Source organism: Epinephelus fuscoguttatus, linkage group LG14, assembly GCF_011397635.1.
Source record: "Epinephelus fuscoguttatus linkage group LG14, E.fuscoguttatus.final_Chr_v1".
Classification (NCBI taxonomy): domain Eukaryota; kingdom Metazoa; phylum Chordata; class Actinopteri; order Perciformes; family Serranidae; genus Epinephelus; species Epinephelus fuscoguttatus.
In genome coordinates, this window is record NC_064765.1 from 27,442,145 (window position 1) to 27,461,501 (window position 19,357).

The window sequence follows — 19,357 nt, forward strand, 5'->3', positions numbered from 1 at the left end:
AGCCCTTAAAGATTTAGATCCCAGAAAATCCTCTGGACCTGATTTAATCGATCCTTACTTTTTGAACCTGGCAGCTGATTTTGTAGCAGAGCCTCTTGCATTCCTTTTTAATCTTACAGTGGAGAAGAATGAGATTCCCTCTGTATGGAAATCTGCTTTTGTTCTCCCTATATTAAAAGGGGTGAGCCAGCGATTTTAACTAATTATAGACCAATATCTAATTTATCAGTGCTGGCCAAAGTTCTTGAAGCTCTTGTGAGTGAGCAAGTTAAGGTATTTTTACATTCTAACACCATTTTATCAAAATATCAATCAGGCTTCAGGAAAAAGCATAGTACCATTACAGCTGCAATGAAGGTGGTAAATGACATTTCTGTTGCACTTGACAAGAAACAACATTGTGCATCTCTTTTTATTGATTTGTCAAAAGCGTTTGACACAGTTGAACACAATATTTTAAAACTTAGACTCTTGCAATCAGGACTCTCGGAGCAAGCAGTTACTTGGTTCACCAACTATCTCAGTAATAGGACTCAGTGCATTAAATATGATGGCCTGTGTTCTGATATTGTTACTGTCCACAAGGGGGTGCCGCAGGGTTCTGTATTAGGTCCCCTTTTATTCATTATTTATATCAATGATTTGGGTATAAATGTGACAAATGCTAATTTGCATTTCTATGCTGATGACACAATTATTTACTGCTGTGGATCAACTCTTGTTCAGGCCATTGAATCACTGCAGAAAGCCTTTGTTGCTGTCCAGCATTCATTACTTCAGCTGAAACTTGTTCTCAATGCAGACAAGACTAAGCTTATGCTGTTCTCTAATTCTAGGAAGAGGCCACAAATTATCCCCTCAGTGACCACTCTTGAAGGAAATGAAATAGAGGTGGTTCATGAGTATAAATACTCGTGGGTGTTTTGATTGATGCCTCCCTCACTTTCAAGCCGCATATAGAGAAATTAGTGAAGAAGCTGAGGATAAAATTGGGTTTTTACTTTCGAAATAAGCTATGTTTTTCTTTTAATGCAAAAAAGCGACTTGTTGCTGCTACCTTTTTACCAGTGTTGGATTATGGAGATCTTTTATATATGAATGCGTCTGCTAAATGTCTTCATATGGTTGACGCTGTCTACCATGCTTCTCTGAGGTTCATTACTAATTGTAAACCATTGACACACCACTGTGAGTTATACTCTCGGGTTGGATGGGCTGCTCTGGCCACTCGAAGGCTCAGTCATTGGTATACTTTTATATGTAAGGCATTACTTGGTCTACTGCCTTCCTACATTTGTTCCTTAATTGCACAGAGAAGTGCTGGTCCTTACTTCTTTCGTTCGCAAGATTACTTGTTGCTTTCTGTTCCATATGCCCATACTGAATTGGGTAAAAAGGCTTTTGTCTACTCTGCACCTTCAGCATGGAATATGTTGCAAAATGACTGGAAACTAACAGGGTTAATGTCTTTGAGCGCATTTAAATCCAAACTAAGAATACTTGAGCCCGACTCCACTACATGTACTTGTTTTTCATAATCTGCTTGTAAATTCAATACTATTTGTTTGTGTTTTATCTGTGTAATTTGTAACTGTGTTTCATGCTTGCTGCTGCCTATCTTGGCCAGGTCTCCCTTGAAAAAGAGGTTGTTAATCTCAATGGGATCTTCCTGGTTAAATAAAGGTTAATAATAATAATAAAGTTTAAGAAGCTATGCAGAAGGAAAGGAAGCATCAGTTTAACTAGTGCACAACCTCCAGTGTCAGTGTCCTTTTCCATTTTCCCAGGGATGACTAGTGACATGGTTACCCAGGTCAACCAATTGCAATCTCATGCTAATCTGAACTGATACCTCAAAAAAAAACAAACAAAAAAAAAAACAGAAATGCAAGGGGCAGACTGAATCAATGTTGACACTTGGCTCCAAACGATGGACACCCTGTTGGAAATTGTTCACAGATATCAGTGCAGACTTTCTGTGGTGACTACTGCTACTAAAAGCCACGGAGTGATTGCTAGACTGGGTAGAAACTAGTTTGGAAGAGTGCAGATGACTTTCTTTGGTTGCAGGACTGTTTATTATACAAGAAAACAACAAACAACAGCGTGTGCATAGCTACATGGTCAAAATCTTTGTGCTCACTCCATCCCCAGTCACTGGGTGCGTTTCATGATGGCTTCTCATTCAGAATGAAATAAATCTGAATGAAATCATTCGGAATTAAAGTCTTTCCAGGTAGTTTACATGGGAAATATTCATTCCTAATGAGGGTTTACACGGGAGATCAGTTTAATCGCCTTTATTCGGGTCCGCGCAAGGTTTGGGGCAGGGAAGGTTTCTGATTGGATAGGGGGTGGGGCGGATGTTATGTGTTTACGTTTACCGGAAGAAAACACTGGAGTCCTCGCACTGGATAACAAGATGCTTGACGACGCCATTCTTAGTGCCCTTTTCAGGCTTGTTTTGCTTATATTCTTGAAGTAGCAGTACGACAACAACCTTGTTCTGCTAATGCTTTGTCTGTTGAGGAGGAGAAGAGAGGTAGAAGGTCGAAGACGGGAGATAGAAGATTGTGCTTTGGTGTATGGAAACCGGTGAGTGCAACGAGTCCGACTGCTCTATCTCAGCCCGTTGCTACGCACGCTATATACGTCATCGCACCAGAAGGGCAAGGAAACGAGCATGCGCAGAAAGACCGGAATGAACTTAAAGAGGAATAAGTGCGACAAATTCTTTCATTCGGAATTAGAAAGGGAATATTCCAGCCCCTTACTTTGGATTGAATTTTCAATCGCATTGGCCATTTTCATTCCGAATTAGGTGTTTACAAGATCACTTTTAATGGGAATGAACTTTCATTCCAAATGAAAAGGGAATTAAACTGTCCATGTAAACACACTCACTAGGTGTGGTTACGTGATGGCTTCTCATTCAGAATGAAATGAATCTGAATGAAATCATTCGAAATTAAAGTCTTTCCAGGTAGTTTACATGGGAAATATTCATTCCGAATGAGGGTTTACATGGGAGATCAGTTTAATCGCCTTTTTTCAGGTCCACACAACGTTTGGGGCAGGGAAGGTTTCTGATTGGATAGGGGGCGGAGCAGATATTACGTGTTTACGTTTACCGGAAGAAAACACTGTAGTCCTCGCTCCGGATAACAAGATGCTTGACGACACCGTTCTTAGTGCCTTTTTCGGGCTTGTTTTGCTTAAATTCTTGAAGCAGCAGTACGACAACAACCTCGTTCTGCTAATGCTTCGTCTGTTGAGGAGGAGAAGGGAGGTAGAAGGTCAAAGAAGGGACATAGAAAACTGTGCTTTGGTGTATGGAAACCAGTGAGTGCAACTCGTTGCTATGTGCGCTACATCATCGTGCCAGAAGGGCAAGGAAACGAGCATGCGCAGAAAGAACGGAATGGCTGTAACAAGACAGAAAAATTCTTCCATTCGGGTTCTGAAAAGGAATATTCCACCCTTGTGCACCCGATTAGATTTTCTTTCGGGTTGGCTGTTTTCATTCGGGTTGAGGTGTTTACAAGGAGCATTTCTATTCGGGTAGGGCTTCCAACCCGAATGCAAAAGGAATACATGGCTCCATGTAAACGCACGTACTGCCACCTGTCAAGGTGAGCCCATTTTTATACCTTTTTGCACACATACGCCACCCAGTGCTAAAAAAACATAACAAATCAACAAATGACTGATACCATGTAATGGCTGCAACACTTTCTCTATTCCCCAATAGCCTCAGCATTATTTACTCTAACTCTTCATCTAAAGCAGACATTCTTGTCAAACAGACAAACTGCTGTTTTGTGTCAGTGCTTAGGCAAATCAATTACAATATGTTTTTGATAGCTGCTTCATACTGTAGACCTCTAACAACCACTTAAATCTAAACACAGATTCCGATGACTTGGTCAGGCAGCAACACACTGATGACTCAAATAACTTAACTAGGAAAATCCAGAATAGTTTTTTTAAAAAAATTACTCCATATTCAATAAGCAGCATGATATCCATATATTGATGGCTCTTAGGAGTGTCCCCGGGGTGCACATGGATTTCAGTGTGTTGTTTAGCTTGCGACTACAGAAGTTGGCTTAATGACACTTTCATGACAATCAAGGTAGGTGACCAGCATGTTGGTTATTTTTTACTATACCAAAATAAAGCTAATACAAAAGACTGCTAGACTATTTTAATCAGACAAAAGACTGACATAACACCTTTTTCAAATCCCTTGAAAGTTATCGGGCTGCAATGTTTTTGCTGCCTCCATCCTAAATTATGTATCATCATATGTATAGTTGATATAAGTTTAAACATTAATTGACTGTATTAATAAAAATAAAAATTAATTAATGTAAATTTTAGCATCAGTGGTGTTATGGTTTGAATGACTAGGTAATGAACATATATCCCTTTCTCATAAGCATTCATTGTTTTACATGTCTCAGAAAACATTTATTACTTAATTTTTTAGGGCAATGTTGGGGATGTTGTCAGTGTCAAGGTCACATTGACATGAATGACTTATTGGTTCTATTCTGTAACTCAGTAACTCCACTGAAACCTCATATACCCATTCACTTACCTCTGGACGTTTCAACTCTTCAGTAACATAATTCAAATTGTTCCAGCCGTCATAGGACCACAGTCCCTGGTAGAAAGCAATACCAATTGGATTGATGCCCAGATTTGTGTTCTCAAAGGAGTCTTCAAAGTTTTCAGTGTGCCCTCTGATTAGCATCACCACACCTCCTATTATAATGACTGCCAGGGCCAGGACCTTGGCCACCATAAAAAACACTTGGACTGACATTGCAAAGCGAACATTTAGGCAGTTCACAGTGGCAAGCACTATAATTGCAGCTGCAGCCACGCACTTCACCACCAGCACTGGAGGGGGGCAGTCTGGGTAGAGAGGAGCCACGACATACTGAGCAAAACTCAGCGAGATGCCAGCAACACCAGCAGGTCTCACAAATAACACAGAGCTGAAGATCAACATGAAGGCGACGACTGGACCTGAGGTCTTGAGGATGTAGATGTACTCCCCCCCTGATTCTGTTATGATAGTGCCCAGCTCAGCGTAGCAGAAAGCCGCCAGTATCACCAATAGACCACAGCACGCCCACACAACCAAACTGGCTCCAGGGCTGCCGATGGTGTAGAGCACTGTCTGTGGGGACATGAAGATCCCAGATCCAATCATTGTCCCTCCAATGAGGGACACGGCACCCACCAGTCCTACTTCCCGCTTCAGGTTGAGTTTCTGCGTCTTGTCCTCCATAATCACAACAGTGACAGACAACCTGTTGTCAGACACTTTTACCAACAGAGCAATCACTATAATTATGTGGCCAAAGTCACTCTTGCAGCAGCTCAGGGAGTTAATAATTATGTGGGTGGGTTTAAAGGAGCATGTTTTGCTTTGTATCTTATCTTTATGAAAGCTATAGTTGCTAAATTTTATGAGGGTACCTTTGTGTTACATTTGCTTAAACTGTCACTATATTCTGAAAGAGGCACAAGAGTCAGTCTGTAAAAAAAAATCATGTCCTTCCTCCCTAGAATCAGACCACAGTGCAGCAGCAACAACCGAGTCGAGAAGTCTCTAACGCAGCTGTCAATCATTTCAATTAGCTACTGCTTGTGAACTGGAGTCAAACTGTCAAACAAGGCAGCTCTGATCAAATATGAATCAATATTTTGTGACTGCATTGCCTATTCTTCAACTCAAATATTTCTGCAACATATTTTAGTGTACTGTTTAGCCGTAAAATGAGAAAGTTGGTCCGACTGTTCAGCAGTGCATGGTACTCCGTTTAGCTGTATACAACATGGTGGCTGTGTCACAAAGTTTTTCATATTACAGCTAAACAGTACACTAAAATATGTTTCTGATGCAGTTATAAAATCTTCATATTCATATTTGATCAGTGCTGCCCAATTTGACTGAGACGACGGCAAGCTGCTTTAGAGACTCCTCAGCTCTGATTGGATGTTTTCAGTCACATGCAGTTAGGCCATAAGAATCGCTCCAAGGCAAAGGAGTAGGCAGAGGACTATGATTTCATTCACACATTATCTTATTTAGTGCTGCATGAATATAGTGACAGTTTAAGCAAATATGAAAAAGGTGATTTTTTTTTATGAAAGTTACCAACAGTACCTTTAAGGATCTTTTAAGTGTGTTAAAATACCTTAAGTTTTCATCTCACATATGAAACCAGTAACAAAGGCAACATACCCATGATTCATTGAAACACTGTATATTGTGTATGCCATCATACCAACAACCATAAAACTGATAATGATCATTATTTTAGCACTTAAGCACTGTCAGGACAGGCACTGCTACAAATAAGATGTCTATCAAACAACAGGTTAAATATTACACATAATGTAGTATGTAAACTGTGCGCTGAATCATTAACACACACGCAACCAGGGAGTGATGTTTTTACATCTTATCACAGTGATCACTGACGAGCTCTGTAACTCAATACAGTTGTTTTATAATCTTTTAACTTTGTGGCTTGATGTTTCAGGACAACTTCCACCTACAGTACAACACACCAAAGCCCATAAACATGTTTTTTTACAGGTGCATATGAAAGTGAATTGTCCAAATATAATGGAAAACATTCTTATCTGCATTTTTAAGTGGTTCACTTTTCAGATGTCAAACCAGGTACTCTGTAATGTGTCGTATTGCAATCCACTATCACAGACCTGCATTCAATATCTTTTTGGTTCAACTCAATCCAGGGTCATCCTGCTGTCACAATGTACAGTAGCTATGTACCATGGTTTTATTAATTGGTCCCTCTCTAATCTGTCCAGCTCCATCAGGACGTTTTATCTTCCCCTCCCGTAACAAACAGGTGAACAGTCTTGTTGGAGTTGAGCATCTGTCCGGCTCGCTGGGCTCCGGTGATGGCAGCTAACTTGTGGGCATCGTAGCGGGAGTAGAGGGCAGTGCAGGTCCAGCTGGCTTCTTCCCCTTGACCCCCCGCTGCCAGCATATTACACACCTCGCTGTAGAAGTGGGGGAAGGAGGGCAGTCCATAAAATATCAGGTTCTGGATCCCTTTGATAGTGTATCTAAATGATAAAGAAAGAAATGAGAGATTAGATTAGAGTTACTGAGTAAAATTTAAGACCATGCGTATAACCACACAGAATTTATTTTGATACATTTTACAGAGAGTATGAAAGTATGGGATGATATGGGCTAGAATTATTATTTTATAACACTTTTTCAGTACTTTCCAGCAGGATAAAGCAATGAAATCTGATGACTGCAATATACTGCTGATTATTGTAATGCACTGTTTTGATAACGCTACAGAAGGAAGGAAAGGATTTAATAGCTTCCTCCTGCACACACACAATACACAGTTCAAACAATGTCTCTTTCAGAAGCCTGAAATCTGATACAAAAACATTTTCTGACCAACGCTATTTCCTATGGTAGTCATATGTAAGATTTAGAAGGACTACATTCCTGTTTGAAAAACATTTTTAGCCTTAATACAAATATATCCCTGTGTGTGTCAATTGCCAGTGAACTACAATAAAGAAGCTACAGTGTATGACTACGCTGCCATGTGACTGCATCATGAATTCTCTGACTCTGAAGTACACAGCTTAAGTAAGAGCTCTGACTTGTAACCTCTGTTTGAGAGGTCACATCTGTTTCCTTCACATTAGAACAATTGGTGATGTGTTAACTCTTAAAATGGTACTAAAGATAACATTTTTCATGTTCTTTACTTTTGTTGGTCTGGGAATGATTTCAGGATTCAACATCACCAGAGTGCCCATTATGCTTAGTGGCTTTTAATCATGGTTAGCCTTGTGGTTAGTTAGGTCTACCTACTGTACCTGACAGTACTCTGACCTCTAGAACAGCTTTACTGGCTGACTGACCCTGCACCAATGGCTGGGTGAAGACACAAAATCCCCTTCAAATTAAACACATAACTACTCACATGTTGGGCTACATTAAAAAGAACTCACCTCTTGTAAAAGTGGAAGCGTTCAGTGAAGAGCAGAAACTGTTTATCCCCCTTCTGGAAGAAGTGCCTGGCTCGGGACACCTCCGACCTGCTGGAATACTCGCAGATGCTGGCAAAGTTTGTCTCCTCTTTCTTCATGTAGTTACGCAACCGGACGTAGTCAAAGTAAGACGGGATGTAGATCAGAGTGTGGGACATGACAGAGTCCCTGTACTGAGGCAGCACTTTATCTACAAAGAACTGAAACCTACAGGCAGGATAGGGAACAAATAAACCAGCTTTACATTTGTGGGGATAAACCAAGCACTCGACAAGATCTCTTAAGCTGCTGCATACATTATGTTTTGTTTTGTTTTTTAATTTAGACACAAATTCAAATGATAAAATTCATAAAGAAAGCAAAGCAATGTGCTACTGACATAAAAACAAGGGTCTTACAAAAAAAAAACACTTAAAAGAAAAAAACTATTTAGATGATACACACAACTGATCTGTATAACAGCTAATAAACCGAGAAGGGCAAAGAAATACTGAGATATGAATGTAAACAGTTCAGGATGACTATGTAAGTGTATGTGTGTGGATGTGAGCAAATAAAGTGTAACATTATTGTGTAACAGCTGACTGAATGTCTTGTCACGTGCCTCAACAGAGGGAAATGTGAGAGTTTACTGGGAGGCATGGAGAGAGGAAAAGGCACTCCTTCTAACTCCAGAACCTGCCTGAGAATCATCATGTTTTTGTGTTTTCAGTAGTAATCCAGTGATAGCTGTTTGTATATCCACTGAAAACAGGTCCTATTAGCTCATCACCATACTTTTACTAGTGTCAATTTGCTAAAATGTAAACAAATATGGACTAAAGGTTGTAGCCTACAATGTAGCTCACTGAATAAATGGCAACTTATTCCTCCTGCAGCTTTTAGAACCCTCTGCTCTATCTTATAGAGTCGACAATTTGTCTGGCTGTGATGGCATCACATGGTTCACCTGTGGGAAAACCTTACCGAGTGTCATGGTCCATGAAGCTGTCAGAGGTGAACATCTGAAACACATGAGGGAGCTGAACCAGCACCTGGCAGATGGAGCCTGTTTTCGGTATGTTCTTTGTAGCAATCTGGGACAAAAAACATGCAGGGAATTAACTTTTAAAAACCCACATCATCACATAGCAATAAGGAAACTTTGATTTATGTACACACAAAAGTTTGATGGCCATGATTTCTTTGTTTCATTCTTAAAAAGTCAGCCTGATAGCTAAACAGGTCTTTCCTCAGATATCAAGCTGACGACAGTAAACAACCTACTGTGGCTACAGCTCCAACCACTGAGGATTTACTCCATCTATGAGATCATATCTGCCTCTTAATAATGTGTTCAACTAAATTACAGTCTGTACCCAATATTTAGTTTAAGGACAGGGCTTTACGGTAACTTATTTCACAAGAAGGACAAAGAAATTCAAAAATTAGGAGCACACAGAAAAACTAGGAGCACAGTAAATAATGTTTATGTTACACAGAGTTTATTAAGAATTAAAGTATTGCATACATATTTATACTGCAGTTGTGTAGTGCTACCTTGGTTAGGGCAGGGAATACGGTCTTAGACACAGTCTGCAGCCATTAAGTAGCAGGTTAGCTGCTTCATGCCTTCATCTCTCTCATATCTCTCTTACGCTCTTCTCTTTAGACACTTAACATTAAATCTATATGTTCTCCCTCCGCTGGCTCCAGTGGATGCTAATGTTGCTCTCAGCCACCCTGTCTTTACTAGTCACCATGCTAATGTTTAGATTAGCCACACCCGTTAATATGCCTCGTTCTTTTGTAATTTTTTAAGGATTAGCAGCACAGCAGAAAAAGACTAGGGTAGATTTTAATCATTCATTCAAATGCTTTGCTCGTAAAAGATTTTCGGGTTCCCACACATCTATTTTTAGGTGCAAATGCAAGGAAAATCCACACACTGTCAAACCCTACAGGAGCCGATACAATGTTAACTGTACAGTGTATACAGTACCTGTCCACGGTAGTTGGCGCACTGCTTGGTGAGAATGTTGTTGATCTGTGGGTCTTGGATGGAGCTGAACACCAGCGTCTGCCGGTAGTGTCTGGCCCAGTTGTTCAGGTTCCACATTCTCACCCGGGAGAAGTCCACTCCATGGGAGTCCAGCGGCTGCAGGTTCATGTGCTTCATCACATGCTGTAGAGGGGAGGAGGATGTGATTTTTTATTAAACATCAACTTATACAGACACACCTTAACTATATCAACTTTTGAAAGACTTGGTTTGTTAAGAATATTTTTTTTACGATGATATAAACTGAATATGGTTAAGAATTATATAGTTTATAATTTTCTACAAAGCAAAGATCCTCTATGTGCTCAGCTGAGATCAGGTATTATACCTCTAACTGTTGCAATGGACAGTACCTTAATCTAGTGGAATAGCAGATCTGTCTAATGTGCTGTCTAAACGGTATAAAAATGACCTCCATTTTGTTTTCTATTGTCCTTTTTATTGTGAACTGTGTGTTGCTTTATTTGTTAAGATAAAAATTGATATCGGTTTTGTAAATATGGAAAATGCACAAAGACTGAGATGGCTGTTCACATATCAAACACATGAAGGATTTTTTCAGATTGTACAGTGGTTGTTAAACAGCAGATGGCGCCACATCCTTCCCAAAAGTAAGAACATAACTCTGCTAGACAGAACAGATGCCATCCCTTGCAGTAAGGTGTCATGTTGACCTGTGTGTATTCTTACCAGGACGTGTTCCCAGTTCTGCATGAGTAAGACATCTGCCTGGTCCAACACCAGCAGCTCAATTGAGGAAAGAAAGTCAAAGTCTCTCTTGCTTTCTCCTTCTGCTCCCAGCACTGTGCGGAGGCCCAGCGGAGACGCTATGATGATGTCTGATGAATAAAAGGGGGCGTACAGACGCATGCTGCTCCTCACAATGGAAATGCCTGGTGAGGAGAGAGGACAGCAACAAGGTCTCAGACAGAGAGACTTAGGTTATCAAAAAGTGGGTGGACCTCTGTTTGTTGAACTGTACCTATCCTGAAGTGATCGTCCACATTGCCTGAGAAGATGGCTCTGTAATCGTCTGGTCTCTGCAGATTGGATGGCTTGTCATCTGCTTCCTCTCCAAACTCTTCCTTGAACCTCTTCTTGTTGTTGATCACTATCTTCTTGCCTTTGGTCTCCAGCAGGCTGATGAGCGTCTGCACGACACGCAGAGCTTTGCCTCGGAATGGAACGAGAATCAGGACCTGATGCACCCATAACAGGGCAGAAAAAATACATTTTGAACCTTGTGGCTATGTGGATAGCATTAACGTACTGAACTATTATGTGATTTATTCTACTCACACAGGCACGCAGACCTGCATGCAGCAAGTACTTCTAATGATTGTTCCAGGTTTTGCTAAATTACTTTTATTATTATTTTGCGACAAAGACATTTTAACACTTAAAGTTTAAATGAAATATTAAGTTGTGCTTCTCAAAGTGTGATCCAGCCTGAGAACAAATTCAAATTCTAACTTAATTATATAAATAATAATAAATAATAAATAATGTGTTTAGAAACATTTAATGGAGCTCTGTTAAGAAGCCAAATATAATGTAACCAGTACTTTACCTTGGGCCGGGTCAGTCCTTGGTCTCTGGGTTCATCCTGTGGCTCACTTCCAGCTTTACCCTGAGTTTTCCGCTCCCTTAGCAGCGCATTGTTAGCCAGGACGCCAGAATTGGCCTTCAGCACGTGGTTGAGCACATGGACGCAGTATGCACTGCAAACCTGTGGGCCCTGTTTCAGAGGACAGGTCTCTGGGTAGTAGAGGTCCTTGTAGGAGCCCATTAGAGCTAGCAGCTCCAGCTGCAGTGGGCTGATCTCCTCAGCTCCCATGTTAGGATCAGAGGTCTGGTTCAGATGCTTCCAGCTGGTTTCCAAAACTTTGTGGAAAACTGGGAGGTTTGTGTCTTTCCGTGGGCCGATGGATCCAAACTTCTCCAGGGGATTGGTACAGAGTAAATTGCCCAATTTTGGCCACTAAATGTGGGGAAAGGCAAATATAATGAAGCACATCAACTGTACATACAATTCATTTTCATTAAAAAGAAGCTGGACCATTTCATGAAACTGTGCACTTATTACCGTGATCTGAGCCTTGGCTTTACTGCCAGATGTTATCTTCTGCACATCCTCTTCACCAAGTTCTGTGTCCAAATGCTGTACAAACATGTCTGCATATACAGAAAAAAACTGTAACGCATACCTCAACCCAACTGTATTCCAATACTCAATTTACTTATTTTAAAAAATAAAATCATATACAGTGCATCTTTTATAGGTTACTGGACAGAAAATGTAGGGCTATAAACTTGACAAAACTATTAGCTATTATCTTACCGTTGCCGTCTTTTTGCTCTGCTGTGCTTTCAGTATCCTCTTCTCCTCCTTCATCCGCAAAGTTGGTCTCCAGACAGAACTGGGACTCGTGCTCCTTGTCCTCAAACTCTTGAACTCCTGCCTCTTTCTCTGCCGTCTCTTCCCCTTCCACTGCTTCAGTCAAAGCCTCATCTGCATCCTCAGGTCCTTCCTCTCCTCCTTCATCTTCGTCACCATCATCGACAACTCCATCACTGTCCCCTATGATAAAAAGCACAACAGTCTTCAGTCGACTGCAATATGTTGGCCTCTTCTGTGTGCTGGAACTAAACAACTCACCTTCACCAAGAAGCTCCTCTTCGTCCTCGTCATCATCAGTGCTCTCCTCTTCACTCTGGTCATTACCGGTGGGTTCGCCGAGTGTTGAAAGGAGCTTCTGATAGGCTGTCTTCTGCTCTGGTTCCTCCTCTTCATCCTCCAGCTCATCAGGCTCAATGTCAGAGTGTTCTGGGCTTGCTGGCTTTAACATAGGTGAGGACAGAACACCAATCATCAAATTGCAATATTATGACATACGTATGGGTAAATATTACACTGCTGTGTGCAGTATATCAACAACTGGATGGTCCAAAATGTATCTAGTATACATCTAATCAAACAGGAGGTCCTTGTTTCTAACAGTGACAACATTTCTTCATCTCTGTCCAGAGACAGTTCTACAATCAGTCTAATATCGCATTGGGCTTTACAACATCTGTCATCAGGAATTGAATTGAATTACTCACCAGTTCCAGTATCTCAGTTCTTTCAGGTCTTGCATTGACTCTGTGAATAAACACAAAAGGAAATGTAGTCACTTACACAACATGCATCTATTGTAAGACCACAAACCTGACTAAATGACAAAGACCTTGTTCTAGGCTGCTTGTTGACATGTTGGTATTAGAAAAAATAACCACCAGACCATCCACAGAAAACAATAAAGTTTTGAGCTTTCTGCACTCAATACATAGGCTAAAGAACTAAGCAATGAGTTGAGAGAGCAGGTTAAGAGAAAAAAGCATGCCCACTAATTGCGGAAGACCATGTCTTGAACAAAGTCCCCTGAAAGACCAATCTGTATTTCGTATTGTATCTGTATTTTCCTAAATATAAGCTGCATTTATTACCATGTTTCTTAGTTTCATGTTATTTGTTTACACTGAGGAAGAGTCAAGTTTAAAAGAGTAGTCTGATCAGAGAAGTCAAACGCCCCAACTGTCACTTACAAGGAGAAATAAGCATCCCCGCATCAACTACTGTAGATACAGTTGTAGACTCTAAGGCAATTTATTTCCATTATACCATGTAAATGTAGTGAGGTTCGTGCATGTAGTCAAAGGCTTGTTTGTTTTCACTGTGGCAGGATTTTAATAAAGCACATCTACTTGTTTAACAGTCGCAAGACAGCTTACAGTCATACCAATGATACAATGAACAGTTAAGATGTGTAAGTAAACTTTAACCTTATGCAGCCGATATTCTTTTACTCCTCTGCTACTAGCCATTTTGCTAATGAATAGGCTGTTATCACTGGGCATAACGTTACATTAGCCTTATGTGACAATTTGACTTTGACGTGTTAACTCCAAAGACCTTCTCAGCCGTGTGTTTATGCTATTGTTTTCACTTTAATCCGTCGGAATCAACTGAACTATCTAGGAGGAACCTAAAACTGCTTTCAAAAATAATGTTATTTATGAAAAAATATATATCGTGTATGTCTGTAACGTTACATTTCAGTGAACATGCTCCTTCGAGAAGTATTATTCATCCAGTTTTATATTTTATTAATAATAAATAGGTTACAGCTAATTTTGTCCACTGTATCTTGCTGGACTTGATACAGTGGTGTGAATGTAACTTAGCTAGTTGGCTAACATAAAAGTAGCTACATTTTTCCTTTACAACGGGCCGAAGTTTGCTGAGCTGCTTACACATCATGAAATGGATGCTCCTCTCCAAATTCTTTCAAGTGTTTCTTCTGTTTTTTGGATAAACTTGTGAAAAGCTGCTTGTTTTGCCTTCTTTTCCCCATGTTGACACTGTGCTGCACGTGCGGTAGTCCGGCTTCTTCTTCTTGGGTGGTGGTGAATCAGTAGCAGTATTACTACCATCTACAGGCCTGGAGTGGAATTACAGGTTTGCTCCTGCTGGGTGACATGAAGGAATTGATGATTTGTTTATGTAAAGCCACTGCATATTGTACAGTATAAGTAATGTACAATCAAAACACTGACTCTGCTTAAAGAGACCGATCCACTGTCTCATGACTGAAAAGCTGTACATTATACAGTGTGACAGATTATTAGTTTTATGTCACCAGCTTTACAGGGAGTATTATTATTATTTAAATAGATGGTAAATATGTTTTTTGGCAACATTTGCTTGCTCTATGTATTTCAGTTTTGATAAGTAAATAAAAGCGGAATACCGCTGCATAGATGTCATTCTTTGAATCAGAATCAGAAATCAGAATCAGAAAAACTTTATTGATCCACGAGGAGAAATTATGATTTGTTACAGTTGCTCCGATGTAAAGAATAGAGAATCATAAGAAGTAGGAATAAGAGTATGAAATAAAGAGTGTAAATATAAAGCAATGAAATAAAATAAAGTAGAAATGAAATGTGATTTAAATATTAAAATAAAATATATCTTGTCACTGTGCTGAGGCTGTAAGTGTGAAAATTTAACTACAATTTATACATCAGTAGTATAAAACAACAATAGAATTAGAGTAAACATAAGAAATATGGGGCGGCACGGTGGTGTGGTGGTTAGCACTGTCGCCTCACAGCAAGAGGGTTGCCGGTTCGATCCCGGGCGTGGGAGCCCTTCTGTGCAGAGTTTGCATGTTCTCCCCGTGTCAGCATGGGTTCTCTCCGGGCACTCCGGCTTCCTCCCACAGTCCAAAGACATGCAGACTGGGGACTAGGTTAATTGATAACTCTAAATTGTCCATAGGTGTGAATGTGAGCGTGAATGGTTGTTTGTCTCTATGTGTCAGCCCTGCGATAGTCTGGCAACCTGTCCAGGGTGTACAGGGTACAGGGTGCCCGATGTCAGCTGGGATAGGCTCCAGCCCCCCCACGACCCTCAAGAGGATGAAGCGGTTAGAAGATGAATGAATAAGAAATATGTACGTACACATCTATGTAGACTTAGTCTGTACTAGACTAAGTTAATGTCTTGTGGTTGTGATTGTGATCAATGCCTTGAGAATGTGACTGTCCTGTTGCACTGTGTTTTTGTCTTGTCTATTTGTGCTGCAGAACAGGAGCCTGCTGTAAACCACTTTTAAACTGAGTCAGGCCCGTTTAACTGTAACTACAATGTTACTTGTAGTCTTTTCCTGTATAATAAATGAAATGAAAACATCCCATTGTTTACGTGTTAATTTTTTTTTTTAATTTAAATGAATTTATTTTTTACTTGAAAGGGACAATGTACATTAATCAACATTCAAACATATGTAAATGCACCTCAGTTAGCTGAAAGGCTAGTTTTTAATCAGCAGTCTGTTGCCTGATGTTGTTAGGCATCTTAGAATAATAAAAATAATACAATATGTAGCCTACAATATAAAGCACACGACACTGAGGTAAAAAGACACATAAAATACAGTTAAACTTGCATTTTAATATACCCACTTTTTTTAGATTCCTCTGTAAATTTGCTGTAAAAGTAAAAACGACTTCAGTGCTGAGAAACAATATTTCTCAACAGAGTGAAACACCTGCTCTGTGTCTGCTGTGATGCAGGAGCAGTTCAAGAGTTTGTCATGGCCTCAGGCAGAAAAGTCCTATGAGCCCCACCAAGCAGCAGGGTGACAAATGACTGGTGATAGATTTGTCAGTGTGACAGTGAGACAAAAATGTATCGTGATTATTTGAAGTAATTCTTCATAATCGTGACAATTTTATGGATTTCTTGCTTTTACTCTTAATTTGATAGCCACAAAGGCTGACTATAACCACTGAGTCTGGTGTAAACCCCTGAACAGTGATGATAAAACACATCATTTGTAACACGAACAAAAAGAGACTGTGTCCCATACTCCTGTGGTAGATATTTGATCAATTATTCTGACTTCAGGGACAGACAGGGTTAATGGAGGTTGCAGTGAAGTGCACAGAAGGTTATCTGTGGTGCTTTAAAGGTACAAAGCAAAACACTGATCACAGGTCTGTAGTCTATCTGCTCTTTGAAAAGTATCCTCGATCAATTATTGAACATGGTTATATCAATTACTGTTTGCCTGTTTTAGCTGTTACCATGGCAGAGGCTCGTGTATTATTAACCATTTGGTGTCTAGTTTTTGTGCTCAGGGTATTTTCAGCCCATTTTGACACATGGGGATTTTATTGTTTGATAATTGCACGCCACTATGGCTGAGGCTGAAAGAGCACGTCTGGCTTTTCTGAATGGGATGTGAAACATGTAAGACAGTCTTGTATTTCAATGGAGGGGCCAAAAGTGAAACAGGAGAAAGAAAAGGCTGGGAAAACAGTTCGCTTTAGAGTAGCATCTGCCAACAGCGGCCGGGTCTTGGCGGAGGTGTTCAAGGATGAAACGGCCTGGAGCGGCTCAGTGTCGGACTCAGTGGACTCTGACTGCACCAGCAGCCCAGAGGCAGAGCAGGGCAGCTCGCCTCCCATCAGCGAGGCTAACAGCCACCTGAATGGTCTGGTGGTGGAAAGCACTCCGGACGAGAACGGCTGTGAACCTGATGACTTGCTTTTATATGCCAGTGCCAAGAGAGAGAGGCTCTTCAGCAACAAACGGATCAATATCTGTAGCAAGAATGGGACCATACGAGGAGTGAGGAACAAAGTGAGCGCAGGTCAAGAGCTCTTCAACACCCTCTCCAACATGTACTCTGTAAGTGGCTCTGGCAAAGGTGGAACTGAGTTTCAAAATGTTGTTGCAGGTCAATTCTAGGTTGAGCCATAAAAGCAATTTAATGCTGTTTCTTTACTCCTGTACCCACATCAGAATTGAAGAAGAACAACAACTATGAAACCCTTTGAGGAGTATAATCCTTGGTGAAGTGTTTGGTTCTGTCATAACCTTTATTCTCTTTCCCTCTAAGGGTTCTCTTCGTCATCAGAAAAGGAGACCCTGGGAAAAGCAGTAAACAGTTTGGAAATAGCAGCTTCACATGATGTAATCAACAGGAAGAAATCACCCTGTGGCTGAAGATTGTCCTGCAGTTTGGTCTACACCAGGACTCCTCACTGAATTTACAAGTATCTGGTTAAAACAGACTCTTCAGTGTCTTCTTCTATGAACACATTTACTCACAGATAAGGATAAAAAACAATCTAAGTAACTATCATGTCATTGTAGGCAGTGTCTCTAATATTCATATACGTATAATCATTTGAAACCTCTCATATTAACAACATCATCAAAACCGTTAAATATATGTAACATGTTTTTATACACTGCTAAACTGTGCTCGTGCATGTGTATCACTAAAGGCAAGTAACCTGTACGTTGAACAACTAAACAAACTAGCAAAATGTAAGTAAGAAAGTAAGTAAGATCATTTCACCCTCTGAGACTTTGAACGAGTTTCTGAAAAGATTTCTTTGTATTTTTTTAAGATGTTGTGTGTATAATTGTGATACAGAGTTTCATATGATTTTGATATTTGGTGGGGTCTCTTTCATGGCATACGGCTGAGCTATGTCAACATGCATGTTTTTTTTAAAAAGTATTTTTTAATGACGTTCAAACTAGACTGGTTGTGCTTCATATTATTTATCATACCCATAACTCCATACACTCAAATTATATAAACCTTACTTTGATTCAAGGGGTAGATGTATACTTCTGTCTCATTGCTGTATTGCACTACATTTTATGTTTGTTCCACTGGTTTTTGGAAAAAGTTGCTGCCTTGGCTGTTACATTTATTAAATACTTGCAAAAGTTTTTAAACATTTTACATAATGTGTAATCCAATGAAACATTACTGTATGTACTGTAATGTAACTGTTCATTTCAACAACTATAAACCAGCAATGGAAATACTGTAGCCCGTACCCTCTCTCTTTGTCAGCTCCTTAAAATACTGCGGTCCACAGCAGCAGTGAAAAACAAAACCCTCCAACACATCCATGTGAAAATGTAAAACTGTAAGGTCATTTACTTTGCTTTTTTATCAAACACCTAACGTGGAAAGTGAGACTTTTGACCTAAAATAAAACAGAGGAACACATCACACATCTATTTTAAAACAGCTGCATGTGAGAGGGATAAGTAGGTCTCAATTTACAGACACATTTACTGACTTAAAATAACGTCCAAACACTTCACACAGTATTCTCATGGGCTCATTAAAAAAAACGTTAAGACTGAAAAGTGTGATGGAAATCTGAATGATTCAGACGCTTCAAGTCACAATAAAGTTAAATAAGCATGAGTGAATCCTGCAAATTAGAGTTTGGGGTGCTGACAACAGAGCTATGCTCCTAGCTGGCTATGATAATATGGGTCAGTTAACCATGGTGAGAAGTAACTAAATACAGATACTCAAGTAGTGAACTTGACTTCACATTTGAGGCACTTGTACTTTACTTAAGGATTTGCATTTTATGCTTCTTTCCACTACATGTAAAAGGCGAATATTGTACGTTTTGCTCCACTGTTTCAGTTTCTGCACATGCACATTTTATAAACACAACATATGATGCTTAATGATAGATTAAACTACCCAACAGAAAATAGATGAGTTAACATTAGCTCCAACTTCACCAGCTACAACATTAGAATGCTGAATTTCAGTGTTTTAACATTAACACATCAGTCAGCCTGCAATAATCCTGCCTAATGAGTACTTTTACTCTTGGTTAGAGCTGCAACTAATGATT

The 19,357-nt window shown here is 40.0% G+C and overlaps 2 protein-coding genes across 2 annotated transcripts in view; both read right to left on the bottom strand.

The window, feature by feature from the left end:
* Positions 1 to 5,338, bottom strand: part of zmp:0000001267 (b(0,+)-type amino acid transporter 1) — a 33,963-nt gene extending 28,625 nt beyond the window's left edge. The window contains exon 1 of the mRNA XM_049595761.1: positions 4,604 to 5,338. Within this exon, the coding sequence (XP_049451718.1) occupies positions 4,604 to 5,302 (699 nt within the window). The 5' untranslated portion in view covers positions 5,303 to 5,338. The remainder of the gene's footprint in view (positions 1 to 4,603) is intronic.
* Positions 5,339 to 6,274: 936 nt separating this feature from the next.
* Positions 6,275 to 14,561, bottom strand: utp25 (UTP25 small subunit processor component). Its single transcript, XM_049595758.1, has 12 exons — positions 14,414 to 14,561; positions 13,223 to 13,262; positions 12,777 to 12,957; positions 12,459 to 12,698; positions 12,204 to 12,292; positions 11,688 to 12,098; positions 11,100 to 11,316; positions 10,808 to 11,010; positions 10,058 to 10,240; positions 9,043 to 9,152; positions 8,038 to 8,283; positions 6,275 to 7,119 (listed from the first exon to the last, which is right to left on the bottom strand). The coding sequence occupies exons 1-12, from the start codon at positions 14,512 to 14,514 to the stop codon at positions 6,864 to 6,866; spliced, it is 2,277 nt and encodes a 758-aa protein (XP_049451715.1). The 5' UTR covers positions 14,515 to 14,561; the 3' UTR covers positions 6,275 to 6,863.
* Positions 14,562 to 19,357: the final 4,796 nt, after the last annotated feature.

Coding starts and splice junctions, on each gene's coding strand:
- utp25 (XM_049595758.1), bottom strand. CDS start 14,514: ATGGGGAAAAGAAGGCAAAACAAGCAGCTTTTCACAAGTTTATCCAAA. Junction 13,263..14,413: donor GAGCATCCATTTCATGATGT/GTAAGCAGCTCA, acceptor GTTTATTCACAG/AGTCAATGCAAGACCTGAAA. Junction 8,284..9,042: donor TTCATGGACCATGACACTCG/GTAAGGTTTTCC, acceptor TCCTGCCTGTAG/GTTTCAGTTCTTTGTAGATA.